The sequence below is a fragment of the Buteo buteo genome, chromosome 21 (genome assembly GCF_964188355.1).
Source record: "Buteo buteo chromosome 21, bButBut1.hap1.1, whole genome shotgun sequence".
NCBI lineage: Eukaryota > Metazoa > Chordata > Aves > Accipitriformes > Accipitridae > Buteo > Buteo buteo.
In genome coordinates, this window is record NC_134191.1 from 18,385,983 (window position 1) to 18,404,454 (window position 18,472).

The window sequence follows — 18,472 nt, forward strand, 5'->3', positions numbered from 1 at the left end:
AGTCAGTCTGGGCTTCCGCTGTACAAACAGGACAGGACAACTGGAAAAGGTTTATTCATCAACAGTTTATTCTCAACTCCTCTAACCTCTATTTCTTACCAAGTCTATTAAGCTCTATTTGTTAGCAAAGTGATTAGACACTATGAACTGGCTATTGACTCTCTGTGTTCTCTTTAGAAGATGCCGCGCTGGGGTCCCGCGGCGCTGCCTGCATCTGCAAGGCTGGGGCTGCAGGTGCAGGTGGGGCAGTGGCGGACTCTGCGGCTTTGGCCGTGGGGTGGCCTTGGCTTCAGCAGAGCTGAGGCTGCTGCCAGCATGGGCAGTGCAAACCACGGAGCAGCGTGCTGGAAGCCACGTGGGGTTTGGCTGCCTGGTGGTGTTAGAAAGGCGGCGGCCAGAGAGGTGAACCTCTCGATGCCTGCTGCTCTGTCAGGCTCTGGAAGCCTGGGACCAGCTGCCGGTGGAGATGGATGGGCGCTGCTGAGGCCGGGAGGTGCTTCAGCCCGTCGCTTGGTGGGTGTGATCATCACGGGTGGAGACGCCTGCATGTCCCTTGCAGGCTGACCATCTGGGCTTGTGGAGGGGTGCCCTTCATCCACCTCTGGTGCATGCGGGGCTCTCCGTTTGAGGCCAGCTCCCCTCTTGCACTTTTCCAGCAGGTGGGGATGCTCTCTGTTAAAGGCGGGGTTGTAGTAGTAGAGTATCTGAAAACAAAAGCAAAGGAGAAGAGTTAGTTGCCACCTTCCCAAGGCTGGAAAACCCCCAGCTACAAGAAGTAAGACTTGGAGTTTCAGAAGACAAGCCTGGATACTGAGAGGGCCTCGGAGGGGTGTTTGGAAACTAAAGCTTAGGCGAAAACGTTATGTGATGGTTCTCTCCAGTCATCGCCACCCCTGTTTTTTTGCTACCGGGGAGCAGAGCGGTGTAGGATTTTCAAAAGCGTAAGAACTAGTATCGAAAGCCAAATGCCACTAGTTTTCAGCAACTGCAGTGTGGCTATGAGCAGGCAGGTAATACTGTGATCCTTAGATGTTGGCATTCAGCAGGTGCCACAGGAAGGTTTCGGATTTGGTACGGCAAGACAGGTAGCAAAGACATTAAAAGAAATGAGGTTATGCTGAGTCTGTCCTTGCATGTAACGGGTTCAAACTCAGTGGGTATAGCCCAACGGTATTTTATCTGCACTTCTCCGAGGCAGAAAGACTAACTCCAACCTTTCTGAAAACGGCCTGAGAAGGAAATGAAAAACAGACTGCTCGCTACCAACCCCATCAGCTCTATTGCGAGGCCCGATTTGATGTGAAGGCCCTTCCCTTCCCCAAGACTATTGTGCGTGTTAGTTGATGTGCAGAGCAACTGCTGTACCTGGCTGTGAGCAGAAGCTGCGTCTTCTTCTGCCAGGAATTCCGGCAGGGAAGCAGATCTTTCGAAAGCCCGTCGCACTTTGGTGAATCCGTAGAGGTTGAGCTGTCGAAGGAAGCTCTTCATCTTCTGCGTGGCAAAAACCCGCAGAGGTCTTTCCCTGCCCAGCACCTCCTCTTTGAAGAGTTTTTCACTGATGGCCACGCATTGTCCACCCTGACTCCACCAAATGGACCGAAACTCGTCGCTTTCCAGCATTTTCCAAAGCTTCTCCGGAAAGGAGAGGGATGAGAATTCATTGGCTTTGCCTGCTCCCTTGGTGGAAACAGGACGGACTCGTTTGGCCTCGTGTCCATCACCGCCAGGTTGGCCATCCCGCTCCTCCTTTATCGCTCGTCCGGCAGCATCACGGGGTTCTCTTCCCCCCTGTCCTGGAGGGCCAGGAGAAGTCATGTCTGGCAGCTGGCCCATCTCGTCCGGAGCAGAGATGGATGGTGTTTCTGCAGCAGGCAGCTCCCTTTTCATCTCTCTTGTCCCAGTGGGACTAAAGAAGTTTCCCTCACTGGCCATCGCCCTGGACAGCCAGGCCTTCTCCTGCCAGTCAGCAAGCAAAGGCCACCTGGCGCTGGCTGGCTCTGAGTGCCAGTGGAACACCCTGAGCTGTTGCTGTGACACCTGTGTTGCAGAGTGGTGACATCACCGTGTGACATCTCGGTGATGCTTGACAGTGGTGCCCTGGCAGAAGGGAGCAGCCAGAGGAGAAATGGCTGAAGAGCACTTGTTGCTTTTCCCTCCCAGAGCCACCAGTGGTGGGACTCCAGAGCGCAGAAGTCAATAAAGCTGCGTTGAAGGGCTGTAGGCAGCGAGAGGACCGTGCTGTGTGCGGTTGCGTCCAGGAGTGGGTCCGCAGGGAGGAGCGGGGACAGCTGCAGCCTTGGGCATCCCAGTGCCCTGTTCAGGAATTTTTCCGGCTGGGCACCTCTGACCCATGCAGAAATGTCCTTATCCTCTTTGTTGTCTTGTCAGTGAGATGGTGTCTGTAAGGAAACACGATCCAAGATATTTGAGGTACCTAATCTGTGCAGTGATGTAAACACAAAGAGTAGCTGCAAGTTATGTAGGAAGAAGCCTCCCCTATGTGTAGGAGAAGGTAGTCCAAAGCACAGGGGAAGTGTTGGACAAAAGGAGGAGGACCATTTATCCAATCCTCAGCTTTTTCAAGTGGTACTAAAATAGTGAAGAAAACAGCAGGAAGAAAAACTTTTCTTAAAAAGCATAGAATCATTTAGGTTGGGAAAGACCCTTAAGATGATCAAGTGCAACCCTTAACCTAAGACGGCCAAGTTCACCACTAAACCCTGTCCCCAAGCACTACGTGTACATGTCTTTTAAATAGCTCCAGGGCTGGTGACTCAATCACACCCCTGGGCAGCCTGTTCCAAGGCCTGACAACCCTCTCGGTGAAGAAATTTTTCCTAATATCCAATGTAAACCTCCCCTGGTGCAACTTGAGGCCATTTCCTCTTGCCCCATCACCTGTTGCTTGGGAAAAGACATTGACAGCCATTGTTTTTGGGAACCTCCGAGGGGGAGACGCCGGCATGTCCTGTGTGGAGCTGGTGCAAACGCCTCCTTCTCCACGCCAGCAGCGGCTCCCCACACAGGCTGAAGAGCTTGGTGGTGGCTTCCTGAGGGGTGGCTTTCCTCCAGCTCCTCATCCAGGCCCAATGCAGCCAGGACTCTCCTTTTGCATCCCACTCTTGGCTTGCACCTTGCCAGCAGCTGGGGATGATCCCTCTGAAAGTTAGGGCTATAATAGGAGTATAAAAGCTAAAAAAATCTAAACCTCTCAACTTGATTATTAGGCAAAATGATTAAAGTGCTTGTGGACCTGTCCCTTCTACTTTGATGGGTGAAAGTCTGGTGATTCTATAAAGTCAGTCTGGGCTTCCGCTGTACAAACAGGACAGGACAACTGGAAAAGGTTTATTCATCAACAGTTTATTCTCAACTCCTCTAACCTCTATTTCTTACCGAGTCTATTAAGCTCTATTTGTTAGCAAAGTGATTAGACACTATGAACTGGCTATTGACTCTCTGTGTTCTCTTTAGAAGATGCCGCGCTGGGGTCCCGCGGCGCTGCCTGCATCTGCAAGGCTGGGGCTGCAGGTGCAGGTGGGGCAGTGGCGGACTCTGCGGCTTTGGCCGTGGGGTGGCCTTGGCTTCAGCAGAGCTGAGGCTGCTGCCAGCATGGGCAGTGCAAACCACGGAGCAGCGTGCTGGAAGCCACGTGGGGTTTGGCTGCCTGGTGGTGTTAGAAAGGCGGCGGCCAGAGAGGTGAACCTCTCGATGCCTGCTGCTCTGTCAGGCTCCGGAAGCCTGGGACCAGCTGCCGGTGGAGATGGATGGGCGCTGCTGAGGCCGGGAGGTGCTTCAGCCCGTCGCTTGGTGGGTGTGATCATCACGGGTGGAGACGCCTGCATGTCCCTTGCAGGCTGACCATCTGGGCTTGTGGAGGGGTGCCCTTCATCCACCTCTGGTGCATGCGGGGCTCTCCGTTTGAGGCCAGCTCCCCTCTTGCACTTTTCCAGCAGGTGGGGATGCTCTCTGTTAAAGGCGGGGTTGTAGTAGTAGAGTATCTGAAAACAAAAGCAAAGGAGAAGAGTTAGTTGCCACCTTCCCAAGGCTGGAAAACCCCCAGCTACAAGAAGTAAGACTTGGAGTTTCAGAAGACAAGCCTGGATACTGAGAGGGCCTCGGAGGGGTGTTTGAAAACTAAAGCTTAGGCGAAAACGTTATGTGATGGTTCTCTCCAGTCATCGCCACCCCTGTTTTTTTGCTACCGGGGAGCAGAGCGGTGTAGGATTTTCAAAAGCGTAAGAACTAGTATCGAAAGCCAAATGCCACTAGTTTTCAGCAACTGCAGTGTGGCTATGAGCAGGCAGGTAATACTGTGATCCTTAGATGTTGGCATTCAGCAGGTGCCACAGGAAGGTTTCGGATTTGGTACGGCAAGACAGGTAGCAAAGACATTAAAAGAAATGAGGTTATGCTGAGTCTGTCCTTGCATGTAACGGGTTCAAACTCAGTGGGTATAGCCCAACGGTATTTTATCTGCACTTCTCCGAGGCAGAAAGACTAACTCCAACCTTTCTGAAAACGGCCTGAGAAGGAAATGAAAAACAGACTGCTCGCTACCAACCCCATCAGCTCTATTGCGAGGCCCGATTTGATGTGAAGGCCCTTCCCTTCCCCAAGACTATTGTGCGTGTTAGTTGATGTGCAGAGCAACTGCTGTACCTGGCTGTGAGCAGAAGCTGCGTCTTCTTCTGCCAGGAATTCCGGCAGGGAAGCAGATCTTTCGAAAGCCCGTCGCACTTTGGTGAATCCGTAGAGGTTGAGCTGTCGAAGGAAGCTCTTCATCTTCTGCGTGGCAAAAACCCGCAGAGGTCTTTCCCTGCCCAGCACCTCCTCTTTGAAGAGTTTTTCACTGATGGCCACGCATTGTCCACCCTGACTCCACCAAATGGACCGAAACTCGTCGCTTTCCAGCATTTTCCAAAGCTTCTCCGGAAAGGAGAGGGATGAGAATTCATTGGCTTTGCCTGCTCCCTTGGTGGAAACAGGACGGACTCGTTTGGCCTCGTGTCCATCACCGCCAGGTTGGCCATCCCGCTCCTCCTTTATCGCTCGTCCGGCAGCATCACGGGGTTCTCTTCCCCCCTGTCCTGGAGGGCCAGGAGAAGTCATGTCTGGCAGCTGGCCCATCTCGTCCGGAGCAGAGATGGATGGTGTTTCTGCAGCAGGCAGCTCCCTTTTCATCTCTCTTGTCCCAGTGGGACTAAAGAAGTTTCCCTCACTGGCCATCGCCCTGGACAGCCAGGCCTTCTCCTGCCAGTCAGCAAGCAAAGGCCACCTGGCGCTGGCTGGCTCTGAGTGCCAGTGGAACACCCTGAGCTGTTGCTGTGACACCTGTGTTGCAGAGTGGTGACATCACCGTGTGACATCTCGGTGATGCTTGACAGTGGTGCCCTGGCAGAAGGGAGCAGCCAGAGGAGAAATGGCTGAAGAGCACTTGTTGCTTTTCCCTCCCAGAGCCACCAGTGGTGGGACTCCAGAGCGCAGAAGTCAATAAAGCTGCGTTGAAGGGCTGTAGGCAGCGAGAGGACCGTGCTGTGTGCGGTTGCGTCCAGGAGTGGGTCCGCAGGGAGGAGCGGGGACAGCTGCAGCCTTGGGCATCCCAGTGCCCTGTTCAGGAATTTTTCCGGCTGGGCACCTCTGACCCATGCAGAAATGTCCTTATCCTCTTTGTTGTCTTGTCAGTGAGATGGTGTCTGTAAGGAAACACGATCCAAGATATTTGAGGTACCTAATCTGTGCAGTGATGTAAACACAAAGAGTAGCTGCAAGTTATGTAGGAAGAAGCCTCCCCTATGTGTAGGAGAAGGTAGTCCAAAGCACAGGGGAAGTGTTGGACAAAAGGAGGAGGACCATTTATCCAATCCTCAGCTTTTTCAAGTGGTACTAAAATAGTGAAGAAAACAGCAGGAAGAAAAACTTTTCTTAAAAAGCATAGAATCATTTAGGTTGGGAAAGACCCTTAAGATGATCAAGTGCAACCCTTAACCTAAGACGGCCAAGTTCACCACTAAACCCTGTCCCCAAGCACTACGTGTACATGTCTTTTAAATAGCTCCAGGGCTGGTGACTCAATCACACCCCTGGGCAGCCTGTTCCAAGGCCTGACAACCCTCTCGGTGAAGAAATTTTTCCTAATATCCAATGTAAACCTCCCCTGGTGCAACTTGAGGCCATTTCCTCTTGCCCCATCACCTGTTGCTTGGGAAAAGACATTGACAGCCATTGTTTTTGGGAACCTCCGAGGGGGAGACGCCGGCATGTCCTGTGTGGAGCTGGTGCAAACGCCTCCTTCTCCACGCCAGCAGCGGCTCCCCACACAGGCTGAAGAGCTTGGTGGTGGCTTCCTGAGGGGTGGCTTTCCTCCAGCTCCTCATCCAGGCCCAATGCAGCCAGGACTCTCCTTTTGCATCCCACTCTTGGCTTGCACCTTGCCAGCAGCTGGGGATGATCCCTCTGAAAGTTAGGGCTATAATAGGAGTATAAAAGCTAAAAAAATCTAAACCTCTCAACTTGATTATTAGGCAAAATGATTAAAGTGCTTGTGGACCTGTCCCTTCTACTTTGATGGGTGAAAGTCTGGTGATTCTATAAAGTCAGTCTGGGCTTCCGCTGTACAAACAGGACAGGACAACTGGAAAAGGTTTATTCATCAACAGTTTATTCTCAACTCCTCTAACCTCTATTTCTTACCAAGTCTATTAAGCTCTATTTGTTAGCAAAGTGATTAGACACTATGAACTGGCTATTGACTCTCTGTGTTCTCTTTAGAAGATGCCGCGCTGGGGTCCCGCGGCGCTGCCTGCATCTGCAAGGCTGGGGCTGCAGGTGCAGGTGGGGCAGTGGCGGACTCTGCGGCTTTGGCCGTGGGGTGGCCTTGGCTTCAGCAGAGCTGAGGCTGCTGCCAGCATGGGCAGTGCAAACCACGGAGCAGCGTGCTGGAAGCCACGTGGGGTTTGGCTGCCTGGTGGTGTTAGAAAGGCGGCGGCCAGAGAGGTGAACCTCTCGATGCCTGCTGCTCTGTCAGGCTCTGGAAGCCTGGGACCAGCTGCCGGTGGAGATGGATGGGCGCTGCTGAGGCCGGGAGGTGCTTCAGCCCGTCGCTTGGTGGGTGTGATCATCACGGGTGGAGACGCCTGCATGTCCCTTGCAGGCTGACCATCTGGGCTTGTGGAGGGGTGCCCTTCATCCACCTCTGGTGCATGCGGGGCTCTCCGTTTGAGGCCAGCTCCCCTCTTGCACTTTTCCAGCAGGTGGGGATGCTCTCTGTTAAAGGCGGGGTTGTAGTAGTAGAGTATCTGAAAAAAAAAGCAAAGGAGAAGAGTTAGTTGCCACCTTCCCAAGGCTGGAAAACCCCCAGCTACAAGAAGTAAGACTTGGAGTTCCAGAAGACAAGCCTGGATACTGAGAGGGCCTCGGAGGGGTGTTTGGAAACTAAAGCTTAGGCGAAAACGTTATGTGATGGTTCTCTCCAGTCATCGCCACCCCTGTTTTTTTGCTACCGGGGAGCAGAGCGGTGTAGGATTTTCAAAAGCGTAAGAACTAGTATCGAAAGCCAAATGCCACTAGTTTTCAGCAACTGCAGTGTGGCTATGAGCAGGCAGGTAATACTGTGATCCTTAGATGTTGGCATTCAGCAGGTGCCACAGGAAGGTTTCGGATTTGGTACGGCAAGACAGGTAGCAAAGACATTAAAAGAAATGAGGTTATGCTGAGTTTGTCCTTGCATGTAACGGGTTCAAACTCAGTGGGTATAGCCCAACGGTATTTTATCTGCACTTCTCCGAGGCAGAAAGACTAACTCCAACCTTTCTGAAAACGGCCTGAGAAGGAAATGAAAAACAGACTGCTCGCTACCAACCCCATCAGCTCTATTGCGAGGCCCGATTTGATGTGAAGGCCCTTCCCTTCCCCAAGACTATTGTGCGTGTTAGTTGATGTGCAGAGCAACTGCTGTACCTGGCTGTGAGCAGAAGCTGCGTCTTCTTCTGCCAGGAATTCCGGCAGGGAAGCAGATCTTTCGAAAGCCCGTCGCACTTTGGTGAATCCGTAGAGGTTGAGCTGTCGAAGGAAGCTCTTCATCTTCTGCGTGGCAAAAACCCGCAGAGGTCTTTCCCTGCCCAGCACCTCCTCTTTGAAGAGTTTTTCACTGATGGCCACGCATTGTCCACCCTGACTCCACCAAATGGACCGAAACTCGTCGCTTTCCAGCATTTTCCAAAGCTTCTCCGGAAAGGAGAGGGATGAGAATTCATTGGCTTTGCCTGCTCCCTTGGTGGAAACAGGACGGACTCGTTTGGCCTCGTGTCCATCACCGCCAGGTTGGCCATCCCGCTCCTCCTTTATCGCTCGTCCAGCAGCATCACGGGGTTCTCTTCCCCCCTGTCCTGGAGGGCCAGGAGAAGTCATGTCTGGCAGCTGGCCCATCTCGTCCGGAGCAGAGATGGATGGTGTTTCTGCAGCAGGCAGCTCCCTTTTCATCTCTCTTGTCCCAGTGGGACTAAAGAAGTTTCCCTCACTGGCCATCGCCCTGGACAGCCAGGCCTTCTCCTGCCAGTCAGCAAGCAAAGGCCACCTGGCGCTGGCTGGCTCTGAGTGCCAGTGGAACACCCTGAGCTGTTGCTGTGACACCTGTGTTGCAGAGTGGTGACATCACCGTGTGACATCTCGGTGATGCTTGACAGTGGTGCCCTGGCAGAAGGGAGCAGCCAGAGGAGAAATGGCTGAAGAGCACTTGTTGCTTTTCCCTCCCAGAGCCACCAGTGGTGGGACTCCAGAGCGCAGAAGTCAATAAAGCTGCGTTGAAGGGCTGTAGGCAGCGAGAGGACCGTGCTGTGTGCGGTTGCGTCCAGGAGTGGGTCCGCAGGGAGGAGCGGGGACAGCTGCAGCCTTGGGCATCCCAGTGCCCTGTTCAGGAATTTTTCCGGCTGGGCACCTCTGACCCATGCAGAAGTGTCCTTATCCTCTTTGTTGTCTTGTCAGTGAGATGGTGTCTGTAAGGAAACACGATCCAAGATATTTGAGGTACCTAATCTGTGCAGTGATGTAAACACAAAGAGTAGCTGCAAGTTATGTAGGAAGAAGCCTCCCCTATGTGTAGGAGAAGGTAGTCCAAAGCACAGGGGAAGTGTTGGACAAAAGGAGGAGGACCATTTATCCAATCCTCAGCTTTTTCAAGTGGTACTAAAATAGTGAAGAAAACAGCAGGAAGAAAAACTTTTCTTAAAAAGCATAGAATCATTTAGGTTGGGAAAGACCCTTAAGATGATCAAGTGCAACCCTTAACCTAAGACGGCCAAGTTCACCACTAAACCCTGTCCCCAAGCACTACGTGTACATGTCTTTTAAATAGCTCCAGGGCTGGTGACTCAATCACACCCCTGGGCAGCCTGTTCCAAGGCCTGACAACCCTCTCGGTGAAGAAGTTTTTCCTAATATCCAATGTAAACCTCCCCTGGTGCAACTTGAGGCCATTTCCTCTTGCCCTGTCTCTTGTTACTTTGGAAAAGACATTGACACCTGCCTTGCTACAACCTCTTTTGTGGTAGTTGTAGAGAGTAATAAGGTCTCCCGTCAGCCTTCTTTTCCCAACTAAACACCCCCAGTTCCCTCAGCCAGTCCTTATAGGACTTGTTCTCCAAACCCTTCACCAGCTTTGTTGCTCTTCTTTGGACGTGATCCAGCACCTCAATGTCTGTCTTGTAGTGAGAGGCCCAAGAGTGATTCAGAATGAAAGAAGGGAGGAAAGTTATTAGGCAAAGATGTGACAGGATCAGCATCATCTTACACATTTTCACTGTGTTAATGCATTGAAGAAGCATTATCTCTAATACAAAGACTCGTTTTTCCTGACATCTCCTGCTCTAAAGGTGCCACTTCCTAGCACAAGACAGGAGCCAGGGCCAACCTGTTGCCTCTACCTCATTTCTGCCAGAGATTGACAAGGCAGCAGTGCTCACACTGAACCAGCTCCATTTCCAACCATTATATGCTCCACATTGAAGGAGTGACCACAGTCCATCTGCTTATCAAAGCAGTGCTGAAAAGAGCAGCTACATTCTTAGTAGTCTTAGTTGAGAGAAACAACACGTTCTTTGTTGTAATTAAGAAACAATTCAGTTGGACAGGCTACGTTTCAAAGACTAATTTCTCCAAAGCATCTGTAATCCAAGAAAATCTATTAAATCTCTCGTCAAATGAGAAAATGCTCTAACAACACTGACCAGTTCATATTTTAAATAGTGTAATCATTGACACTAAAGGTATATTGCAGAAATTTGGTAATTAAGACTGAGTGATGATATTTATACCAGCTAAGTAACAGCTATAAAGTCTACAGCTAATGTTTCTGGCATAGATTACACGCACAGTACAAGTGGAAATGGTTTATTAAACAGCTGAACAAATGGGGGGTGGGTGTTGCTCAAGAGGAATTAGAACATTAGAGTGGAAAAGCAACACTAAACTCCCAAGCCAGTGGAAAAGTTGAAATATTGACATAGCTAACTTAAAAATATCATGTCAGCTGTTAACCATTCTAGTGCCAAAAAAAGCATTCAATTCTTGCCTGAGAAGCTGAACACTCCAGTGATGATGATGATTGTGGCTGAATAGAATAAGCAATGAGGTGCTGTACTGACATACCCAAAATCACCACTAAGAGAAATCAACTGTACATTGAGGACCTGAAAGACACAGGCATTTCATACAGTTTTTTTAGAAAAATACTTTTAGATAATGTTTATGCTCTACCAGGACTAGACTTTGAAACAATATCTGACATTGCTAAAATGTTCATCTAAATACTAGAAAGGCAAGCGTGAAACCAACCCGTTAGGAAGGTTCACAAATTATACAGCTCTTATATCTCTGGACAAGAAGTGCCAGAATGGTTAGAGCATTAAACCTGGAAAATAAGAAAAGAGCCAAGGTTTAGGGAATGTTTTCCAGAATGTTTGGGTCATCACAAGTCAAATATTCTCAAACATAATTGTAGCTTGGTCAAAAACATGGTGTAGTAGGTCTGGGTTTTGTAGTTTTGTAACAGTGGTGAAAAGTACAGGTTAAAGACCATGGTCATTGTTATGAAAAGGAATATGGCCTTTTAGAAGGTACTTAGACAAAACAGTGGTTTTAATAGATCAATGCAAAGTTTTACGTCAGCAGAATTGAGAAAGTCTTGGAAAAAATCTGCGCTGCTAAAGTGCATTTGCTGTTTACAAAATATAGCTAATCTTAGTGAGTGGGAGCAGTCAATATTGTACATAATGATGAAGAGTAAAAAGAGAAGCTATTTGTATTTCACAACTCTCCTACCACTGCGTTAGAAGAAAATACAAACCGTACACAAGGAAGTGAGCTAAACAAAGAATATGAGTATATTCTTTTTTACTTGCTTCCAAGAGAGTATGGGTTTTAGTACAAAATTATTTAAAATATTTTTATATAGTATACATACTGGGTACTTGGTGTGTACAATTTATATCTGTAAAATATTATCCACTGTAACATTTTCATTACAATCCTGCATTTGACTGAAATCTCTGAAGGCTGATCAAAAACTGTGGGGAATGGAACTGCCCAGGCCATGTTCTTTCTTACTCTTTCTCTGAAGAACCTCCTCTTTCTTCTCCTGTCTCTTGCTTTTGGTGGTGTAATAACTGTCCTTTGTCAAGTCCAGCAGAGTCCTAGGGAAAGTTTGTGATTCAGATCCACAAAAGCCTGACCTTTGTAGGAGACTGTGCAAGTCAGTTGTTGCTTGCAAGTCCAGTGAAGAGCATGGTGATCATGGTGGTTGTTTCTGTGGTGTTAGGAGAGCACTAGGATGCAAGAACTGGGCAAAAGGTTTGCAGACTTTCATGGTGAGTGAATGTGGCTGTTTTTAAGGAACATCCCCAAACTGTCATCGAATACTAAATACTGTGGGAAATGGTTAGGAAGGATGGATTACCCAGTGGAGGTGAGGGCAGGCACACTTCTTCTGGAGGTCAGAGTGGATCTCTGGAGGTAGATATGACTGGGGTGAGTTTGTGAGCCATACTGATGGAGGGCCAGAAGAAAAAGCCAGTCTGGTACAAGACTCAGGCAGAAGTTGCTTTAGCTCCATTTTCATTTGGCAAATCCCTTGTTATTGCAGGGGCCTGCCTAGGTCTGGGTATGGGCAGCACTGTTTGTTTCTCCTGCTCCCTCCTTATGGTACACCATAGATATTGTCTCTTCTGTTACAGGCGTTCAGCTCCCTGTGAGGCTGGGGAAGTGTCTGGGCATGGAGTGGAAGAGTCCTGGTCCAGATGCTCTGTGGGCACTAGTAGAGGAAAAGCTTTGCTGTAAGGCTTCCTACAGTTTTAGGGAGAGTGATTTTGGTGACTCCCATGTCCTCTTCTCACCTTGCGTGTGCCAATATAATTCTTTGTGAGGAAGTCAAAGTTGTAGAGAAAAAGGGAACGGGCAACTGACTCAGCCGTGTGTGTGGCCTTCACTAGCCATGTGTAGCTAGTTGGAGTGGTGTGGGACTTCTGCCCAACTCCTGATGTTTGCCCATTTTGAAGGTGTCTGGGCTTGGGACCCTCAGATGTATAGCTTAATGTCCATGCCCTTGGTGGCCTCTGTCCCACAGCAGGTTGGAAACAGTGCCTGGTAATGGAGTTAATGAGGTTATTCATCAAAGCACATTTTCGGGAAGTTAGTACGTGACTGCTTTTCCTATTGGCCTCCTGGGCACAGCTGTGGAGCCCATCTCTGTGGCACAGAAAGGCAAGTTTTCCTTCACTGGGTGTTGTTGAAATCGTTGTGTTGTATTTTTTGTACAAACACCCATTACCACAGCATCTAAACACCTGTGAGGAGTTGCTGCGCCAGGATGTGGTCAGGTTCAGAGGCACACAAACTGATGAATATCACATTCTACCTCTTTAATTGCCACCCCACACAAATCTTTTTTTGGCAAATAAATCAAGGAGGGAGGTTGGTGCATGATTCATTAAACATAATGCTCAGTACAAGGAAGGCAGGAGTGGACAGGTGGAGACAGGACTTCCAAATGCTGTGGCAGCAGCTCTCTGCAGCAGCAGCCTGGAAATGACCGAAGCTTACTTGAAGTTGACAGTAGGTTTCCTGTTCCACGTTTTACTGAAGGATCTGAAGCAGCAAAGCCCAATGTTTTTGGAGTAGGCCTCACTGCCACCACCTTCCTCCCTAGCCCAAGCCTGCCCACCTCTGGTCTCCCTCTCCTTCCTGTCCACCCCCCTACAACTGCTCCTGCCTTATTCCCACCTCAGGCTTCTCTCTTCTTGCCCAACACTGCTACTAGGTGCAGCCAAGCAAATGAGGTCCCCAAGTTGGTAGGCCTGGGGTATGCAGCAGCTTGAGCCCTGCTCCACATCATGCCTCACTTCTGGTTTTGGGTTATGTGACCTTGGAGACCTGCCTATTGAAAAGAGAGAGGCTTCTTGTAGCTTCCAGGAAATTTCACAGCTACCTGAAAATCACAAGGATGACTTGTAAGATTGTAGGAATGTGGGAATGAGAAATAAATGGAAATGTTTAACTTTGTTATGTAAATAACTGTTTACAAACAGGAGAAACTTGTCTCTGCTGATAGTAAGATGTCCATACATGAGCAATGAGAACCTCACCAGGCCAACCTTTTGGTTGAGCATAGCTCAGTGGAACAGCAGTGCTGCCTGCTAGACATCCTGCCCTTCCCTTCCCTATCTGCCTGTTCTCTTGACTGCAAAATGAGGATGATGGTGTCTAGCCACATTTGCATCAGCCAGTGGAGACCCAGTGATGAACAGTAGCCAGAAAAAAAGTGTGAAGCCTAGACTGACCTTTGGTATTCATACTGCTTCAAGCTTGTGGTTTTTTCCCAAAGTGTATTTTCAACCAGTCTTAAGCTGCTTGCAGCTTTTGTTTGTGTTTAACAAATAACAACAGCTAAACTAATAATTCAGAAATTAGGTATTTCATATGGAAATATTCAGAAAACCAATGTGTGGTGGTGCTCTTCCCTGTAGTTAGCTGGTGAGAGCACTGCTAGGTGGGGCACAAGACCCAGTTTCAAATCCCCTCTCTATATTTAGATGCAGAATCTGTATTTAAAAGCATCCTGTACCACAGAATGGCCTTGTCAGTTGACTGGGGGCCATTTTGTGATGGGTTTTTCTGCCTTTCTAGCCAAGCTCCTTGTGGATGTGGGTGCAGTCACTAGAGGCCAATCTGTCACCAATCTGAAAAATGACTAGCCCATCTCTAGTGTGCTGGAACAGCTGTCGCTGGGCAGACATGCCACTGAAAAATACGCTGTTCAGCTGTGTATACCTTCCTCATAAGTAGATGTTCCTTTTCCTCTAATTACCTCTGTGCTACTGTTACTCCCAAGCACCTTGGAGCACTATTAAGTAGTAATAACTACTGATACATGTGGGAGAAATCAAGGTTAATATGTAGCTCGTTAAGAGAGCTCCAGGAGGAGCACAGAAAGGGGGTGTTGTCTTTTACAATGCATAAAGCTCCCATCGGTGCATGTGAATGCAGGCTTACTAGCAGAAGAGTTATACTCAGAAGACAAGGGGTTTGGTTCCTGGGTATTGGACTCTGTCAGGTCAGTGAGTGGGAGAGCAATACTTACAAGTTGAGCCTCTGTGGTTTGTTTTATTTTTGTATTTATTTTGGATTGTTTTGTATCCAGAGGTCTTTGAAGCCAAATGGAAGCTCCAAACTTGTGTTGGGTCAAGCCCTTGGGTCTGTCTGTGGGTATGTGGAAATGAGCTGGAGTGGTCAAGATGGGCCGTATCACTCTAACCTGTGTTGACTACCGTACCGCAGACCTCTTTCCTGTACTTTACGGAGTCTTGGTCTCCCTATTATGCTGAGGCACTGAAATGAAAAGCCAAGTAAGCTGCACCTCTGCACAACACAGTTGCACGGGGAAGGGTTTGTGGGTAAGAATGCAGCGGGATGCTTGCGCTTGCCAGCTGGAGCTCTTGGTTTGGTGCAGCACTTGCAGTGTCCCTGCAGTAACTCTCGTTTAGCTGGGACAGAGCCTGCAGGTGCCATGGTCTGTGCTGCAGGGCAAGAGTTGATGGGGAGAAGCAAAGGCCAGCAAAATAGTATTTTGGCACCCAGATTCCTGTTGTAGGCCATGTCCTGTCAGTGTTTTGTTGCCCTCTAGCTACTAGCATAGTGAATTTAACTGTACACAGGTCAAAAGCGGGGCAAAGAATGCAGAAGCTGTTTGGGTTGAGGTACTGGGTACTACGCCTCAAAAGCTAGGCATCCAGCCCCATCTGTAACTGTGGTGTTCTGCAACTCTAGCTACCCTGTGCAGCTGTTTGGAAAAGGACACATAGGAAAGGTTTCTTGCAAGGACCTCTGGGATTGCTTAGTACATACTAGTTATATTTGCCCAAGTGTTGTGGCTGACCATAAAAAGTGAGTGGAACAACATCAGAAAGCTCTTGCAGTTCTGTTCTAGTCCTAGCAGTGCTGCTCCACCACAGTTACCATCCTGGTCTTCACCTCTGCTTTCAGTGCCTCCTCTCTGAGGTGCCCGGAACCGCAGCTGTCCTGCTCAGATTGATTGTTCTTAACTTGAACTAGCTGGTTTAGAGTGAAGTCCTCGTATGGAGAGGGCCATCTGTAGCTGTCTCATGGGTCAGCAGCTCAGTCCAAGACCACACTCCTCTAAAGGGCACAGGCTTGAAAATGGGGACTTAAATGTACGTGTTTGACTTTGCAGCTGTGGTAGATGTTGGGTCCCATAGGAAGCCTAGCACCTAAGTGGTGAATTAATGAACTATGGTGCTGCATTTGCTTTCAGTTCAGTGTTCTTGTAACTAAGTCTAAATTGAGCTGCTTACGGTTTTTGCACCAGCTGGAGTGGTCACACTCTTCCTTAGAAGTTTTTACCTCTCTGCTTTTTTCCTTAATGATGACGAAGGCCCTAGTTGTGTGACCTTCCACAGCTGTGAAAGTGGCCTTGTGTGCTGCTTGGAGCCTGCCTTCAACACCACTTCTCAAGGCTGCCATGCATGGCCTTCTGGTGCTCCCTCCTTGTGGAAAGCGTGTGAGCGTGTGTGTGTCGACCTATGAGCGTAGCACAGGTGATGCACACTCAACTGTAGCTTCTTAACGTGTAACTTCAGGACTTCCTGGCTGCACACCTAATCCTTCTCTTCCTTTTGCCCTACTCTGAGAGAAGAACAGGCTCTGGTACTGCTGTCTGTCCATGTGATGTTCTTGCTGAGGCTTGCTCTAGTCTGTGGCATTAAAAAATAGAAAGGATGTACCCTGTTATCACTGTGCTGTGGCAATAACACAGTTGTATTCATGTAGAACTATTGCAGTCTGTTTGTAAGACATGATATAATTGAAAAGTCTGGCACATTTCCCACAGCAAACATTGTTAATCCCCACTAGCTAGGATTAGTCACCACTTCTTACAAGCCTTGACACAAAGCTAGCAAGTTATTCAGTTAATCCGCACTTACAGGATAAATATTGCATCCTATGGGAAATTAGGCAGTGTCTTCTTCCTCTCCTATTGTACAGTGATGCATTGTGTCTCTTACACCTGAAGGTGGAAGGGAAAAATGCAATAACATGTGATTGATGTTAGCAGACACCTGCTATCACAATGCAGCTGGATCAGCAGGGAAATTTAGTACAAAATAGCTTGCTGAAACCAGGCAGCGAATATAAACAGCATCTTTGTGCTCTTTATGGCACTAGAGAATTTTCCTGTTACACAACAATAAGTGCTCGACGCTTCACAGCTGCAAGACTCTTCCAAGCGTCCTCTCTTCCTTTTTACTGTGGGTTTTTTTCCTCGTGTGATCTTAGGCTGTATCTGCAAGTAGTGTCATTGGAGTTGGTATGTTTCCCATGAAACCAGGGTCGCTGAGATGAAGGTGTTTCAGCCTCTGAACTTCTGCACAGTCCAAAGTGCAGCTCCAAGTTTCCTCATGGTCAGCCTCCAAAACAGCAAGATCTTACTGAGTAGGTGACCTGCCCCCATTTTTCTGGGCAAAATAGCTGAGTGGATCTTGGAAACACCAGGTTTCCAGCTGTTGGGCAATCTACCTGGGGAAGCTGGCTTGAAGCAGAGCACCAAGGAAGCTCAGAGACTTCAGTGCAGCAGCCCTGCCAGGGAGTTTCTTCCGAGCCTGCACGTTGCAAGCATCCAGGGAAACCAAGACCACCAGTGGGCACAAGCAGGGAAAAAAGGGGCCTTCTGGTTGGGGAGCTCTTGATTTGTGAGGAGTTTTGAAAATTTCTGATTGCAGTGTTATTTCATCCAAAACCTTTTAAAGAAAAAAAAAATTACTTAACTATTCCCTTAGATGCTTAACTTTCCTTATGGTTTTGACCAACTTAAATTACATTTTATCTTAGGTCATGAGATAAATAATTACATAAATGAATGGATGCTTCTTCACCTCATTGATTTATCATCTCATTGGATAGGGTCATGTTTTCAGGGATTTTAAGCTTAAATTTCACTCCTAGTGAAGTGGAGTTGTAAATCTTAAGCAAGGTGTTTTTGAAAAGAAAGGACTCATGCTAAGAACTTTTTCTGTTTTGACAATCCATCTAGTCACTTACCCACATTACCATGTGACTAAGTTTCCTTAAATCTGGTATTGAATTATGTTCCCCTCTTGCCCCGTTCCAAAAAATTCTTCTGGTGACCATGTGTGTGACCAGCTCTGACTCCCCAGCATCTTGTCTGAGTGGACACCAGCTGCCAGGTGAAGTCTGGCATAGGTATCACAGCAAGTTGAGGTTTTCACATCGGGTGATGTTTGTGTCTTATCTTTGTCCTTTGCTTTGCGGTATTCGTTGTCTCTCTAGGAAAAATTAGGATTCATTTCCCTCCCATCATTAGCTGGCTAAAATACTTCTACACACGACGTTGGAGTTACAGCAGGTTGAGCAGTAAAATTGTGTTAACACCGTGAGTCCAGCAGAAAAGCAGTGTTTTAACCTCGTTTCTACTGATCCTGGATGCGGTGAGGAAGGTTGTCACACTCAGTATCTGTTTACAAACTCTCCCACCTGTAGTTTGGATTTTTAAATACTTCTTTATTATGTCTCCATTGTATTTCTTCAAGACAGGTCAGTAACTGCAGGAAGAAAGCATTCAGCTCATCCTGTCTTTGCTGACACCGGAACCAGCTTGTCCTTTCAGTCCTTTCTCAAGCAGTGTCCTGGCCCCACGTTCAGGGTGGCCAAGCAGAAATGCTGGCCTGCTGGCACCTCATCGGTCAGGTCCAAAGCTGTAATGTTTCTGTGGTTTCCCCAGAGTGCGTCTTTTGTGTCTGACAAACCACATTGGTAGGGCTCTTAGAGAACATCCAATGTTCAGGCTGCCTTTGTAAACTGACACTACCCTACAGCTCCTGGAGGCAAGAGCTGGTGTTTCTTTGGTGCCTGGAGATGATCAGAGGGGACGTTACAGGCCGGTTGAGAT

The 18,472-nt window shown here is 48.5% G+C and overlaps 3 protein-coding genes across 3 annotated transcripts; all 3 read right to left on the bottom strand.

Moving 5' to 3' along the window:
• Positions 1-173: 173 nt before the first annotated feature.
• Positions 174-2,474, bottom strand: LOC142042912 (uncharacterized). Its single transcript, XM_075053486.1, has 2 exons — positions 1,366-2,474; positions 174-704 (listed from the first exon to the last, which is right to left on the bottom strand). Exons 1-2 carry the CDS (start codon positions 1,930-1,932, stop codon positions 174-176), a joined length of 1,098 nt encoding a protein of 365 aa, XP_074909587.1. The 5' UTR covers positions 1,933-2,474.
• A 667-nt stretch (positions 2,475-3,141) lies between these two features.
• LOC142042694 (uncharacterized) lies at positions 3,142-5,771 on the bottom strand. The gene is made up of 2 exons (XM_075052883.1): positions 4,663-5,771; positions 3,142-4,001 (listed from the first exon to the last, which is right to left on the bottom strand). Exons 1-2 carry the CDS (start codon positions 5,227-5,229, stop codon positions 3,471-3,473), a joined length of 1,098 nt encoding a protein of 365 aa, XP_074908984.1. The 5' UTR covers positions 5,230-5,771; the 3' UTR covers positions 3,142-3,470.
• A 996-nt stretch (positions 5,772-6,767) lies between these two features.
• On the bottom strand, positions 6,768-8,865 carry LOC142042913 (uncharacterized). Its single transcript, XM_075053487.1, has 2 exons — positions 7,960-8,865; positions 6,768-7,298 (listed from the first exon to the last, which is right to left on the bottom strand). Exons 1-2 carry the CDS (start codon positions 8,524-8,526, stop codon positions 6,768-6,770), a joined length of 1,098 nt encoding a protein of 365 aa, XP_074909588.1. The 5' UTR covers positions 8,527-8,865.
• Between the last annotated feature and the right edge of the window lie 9,607 nt (positions 8,866-18,472).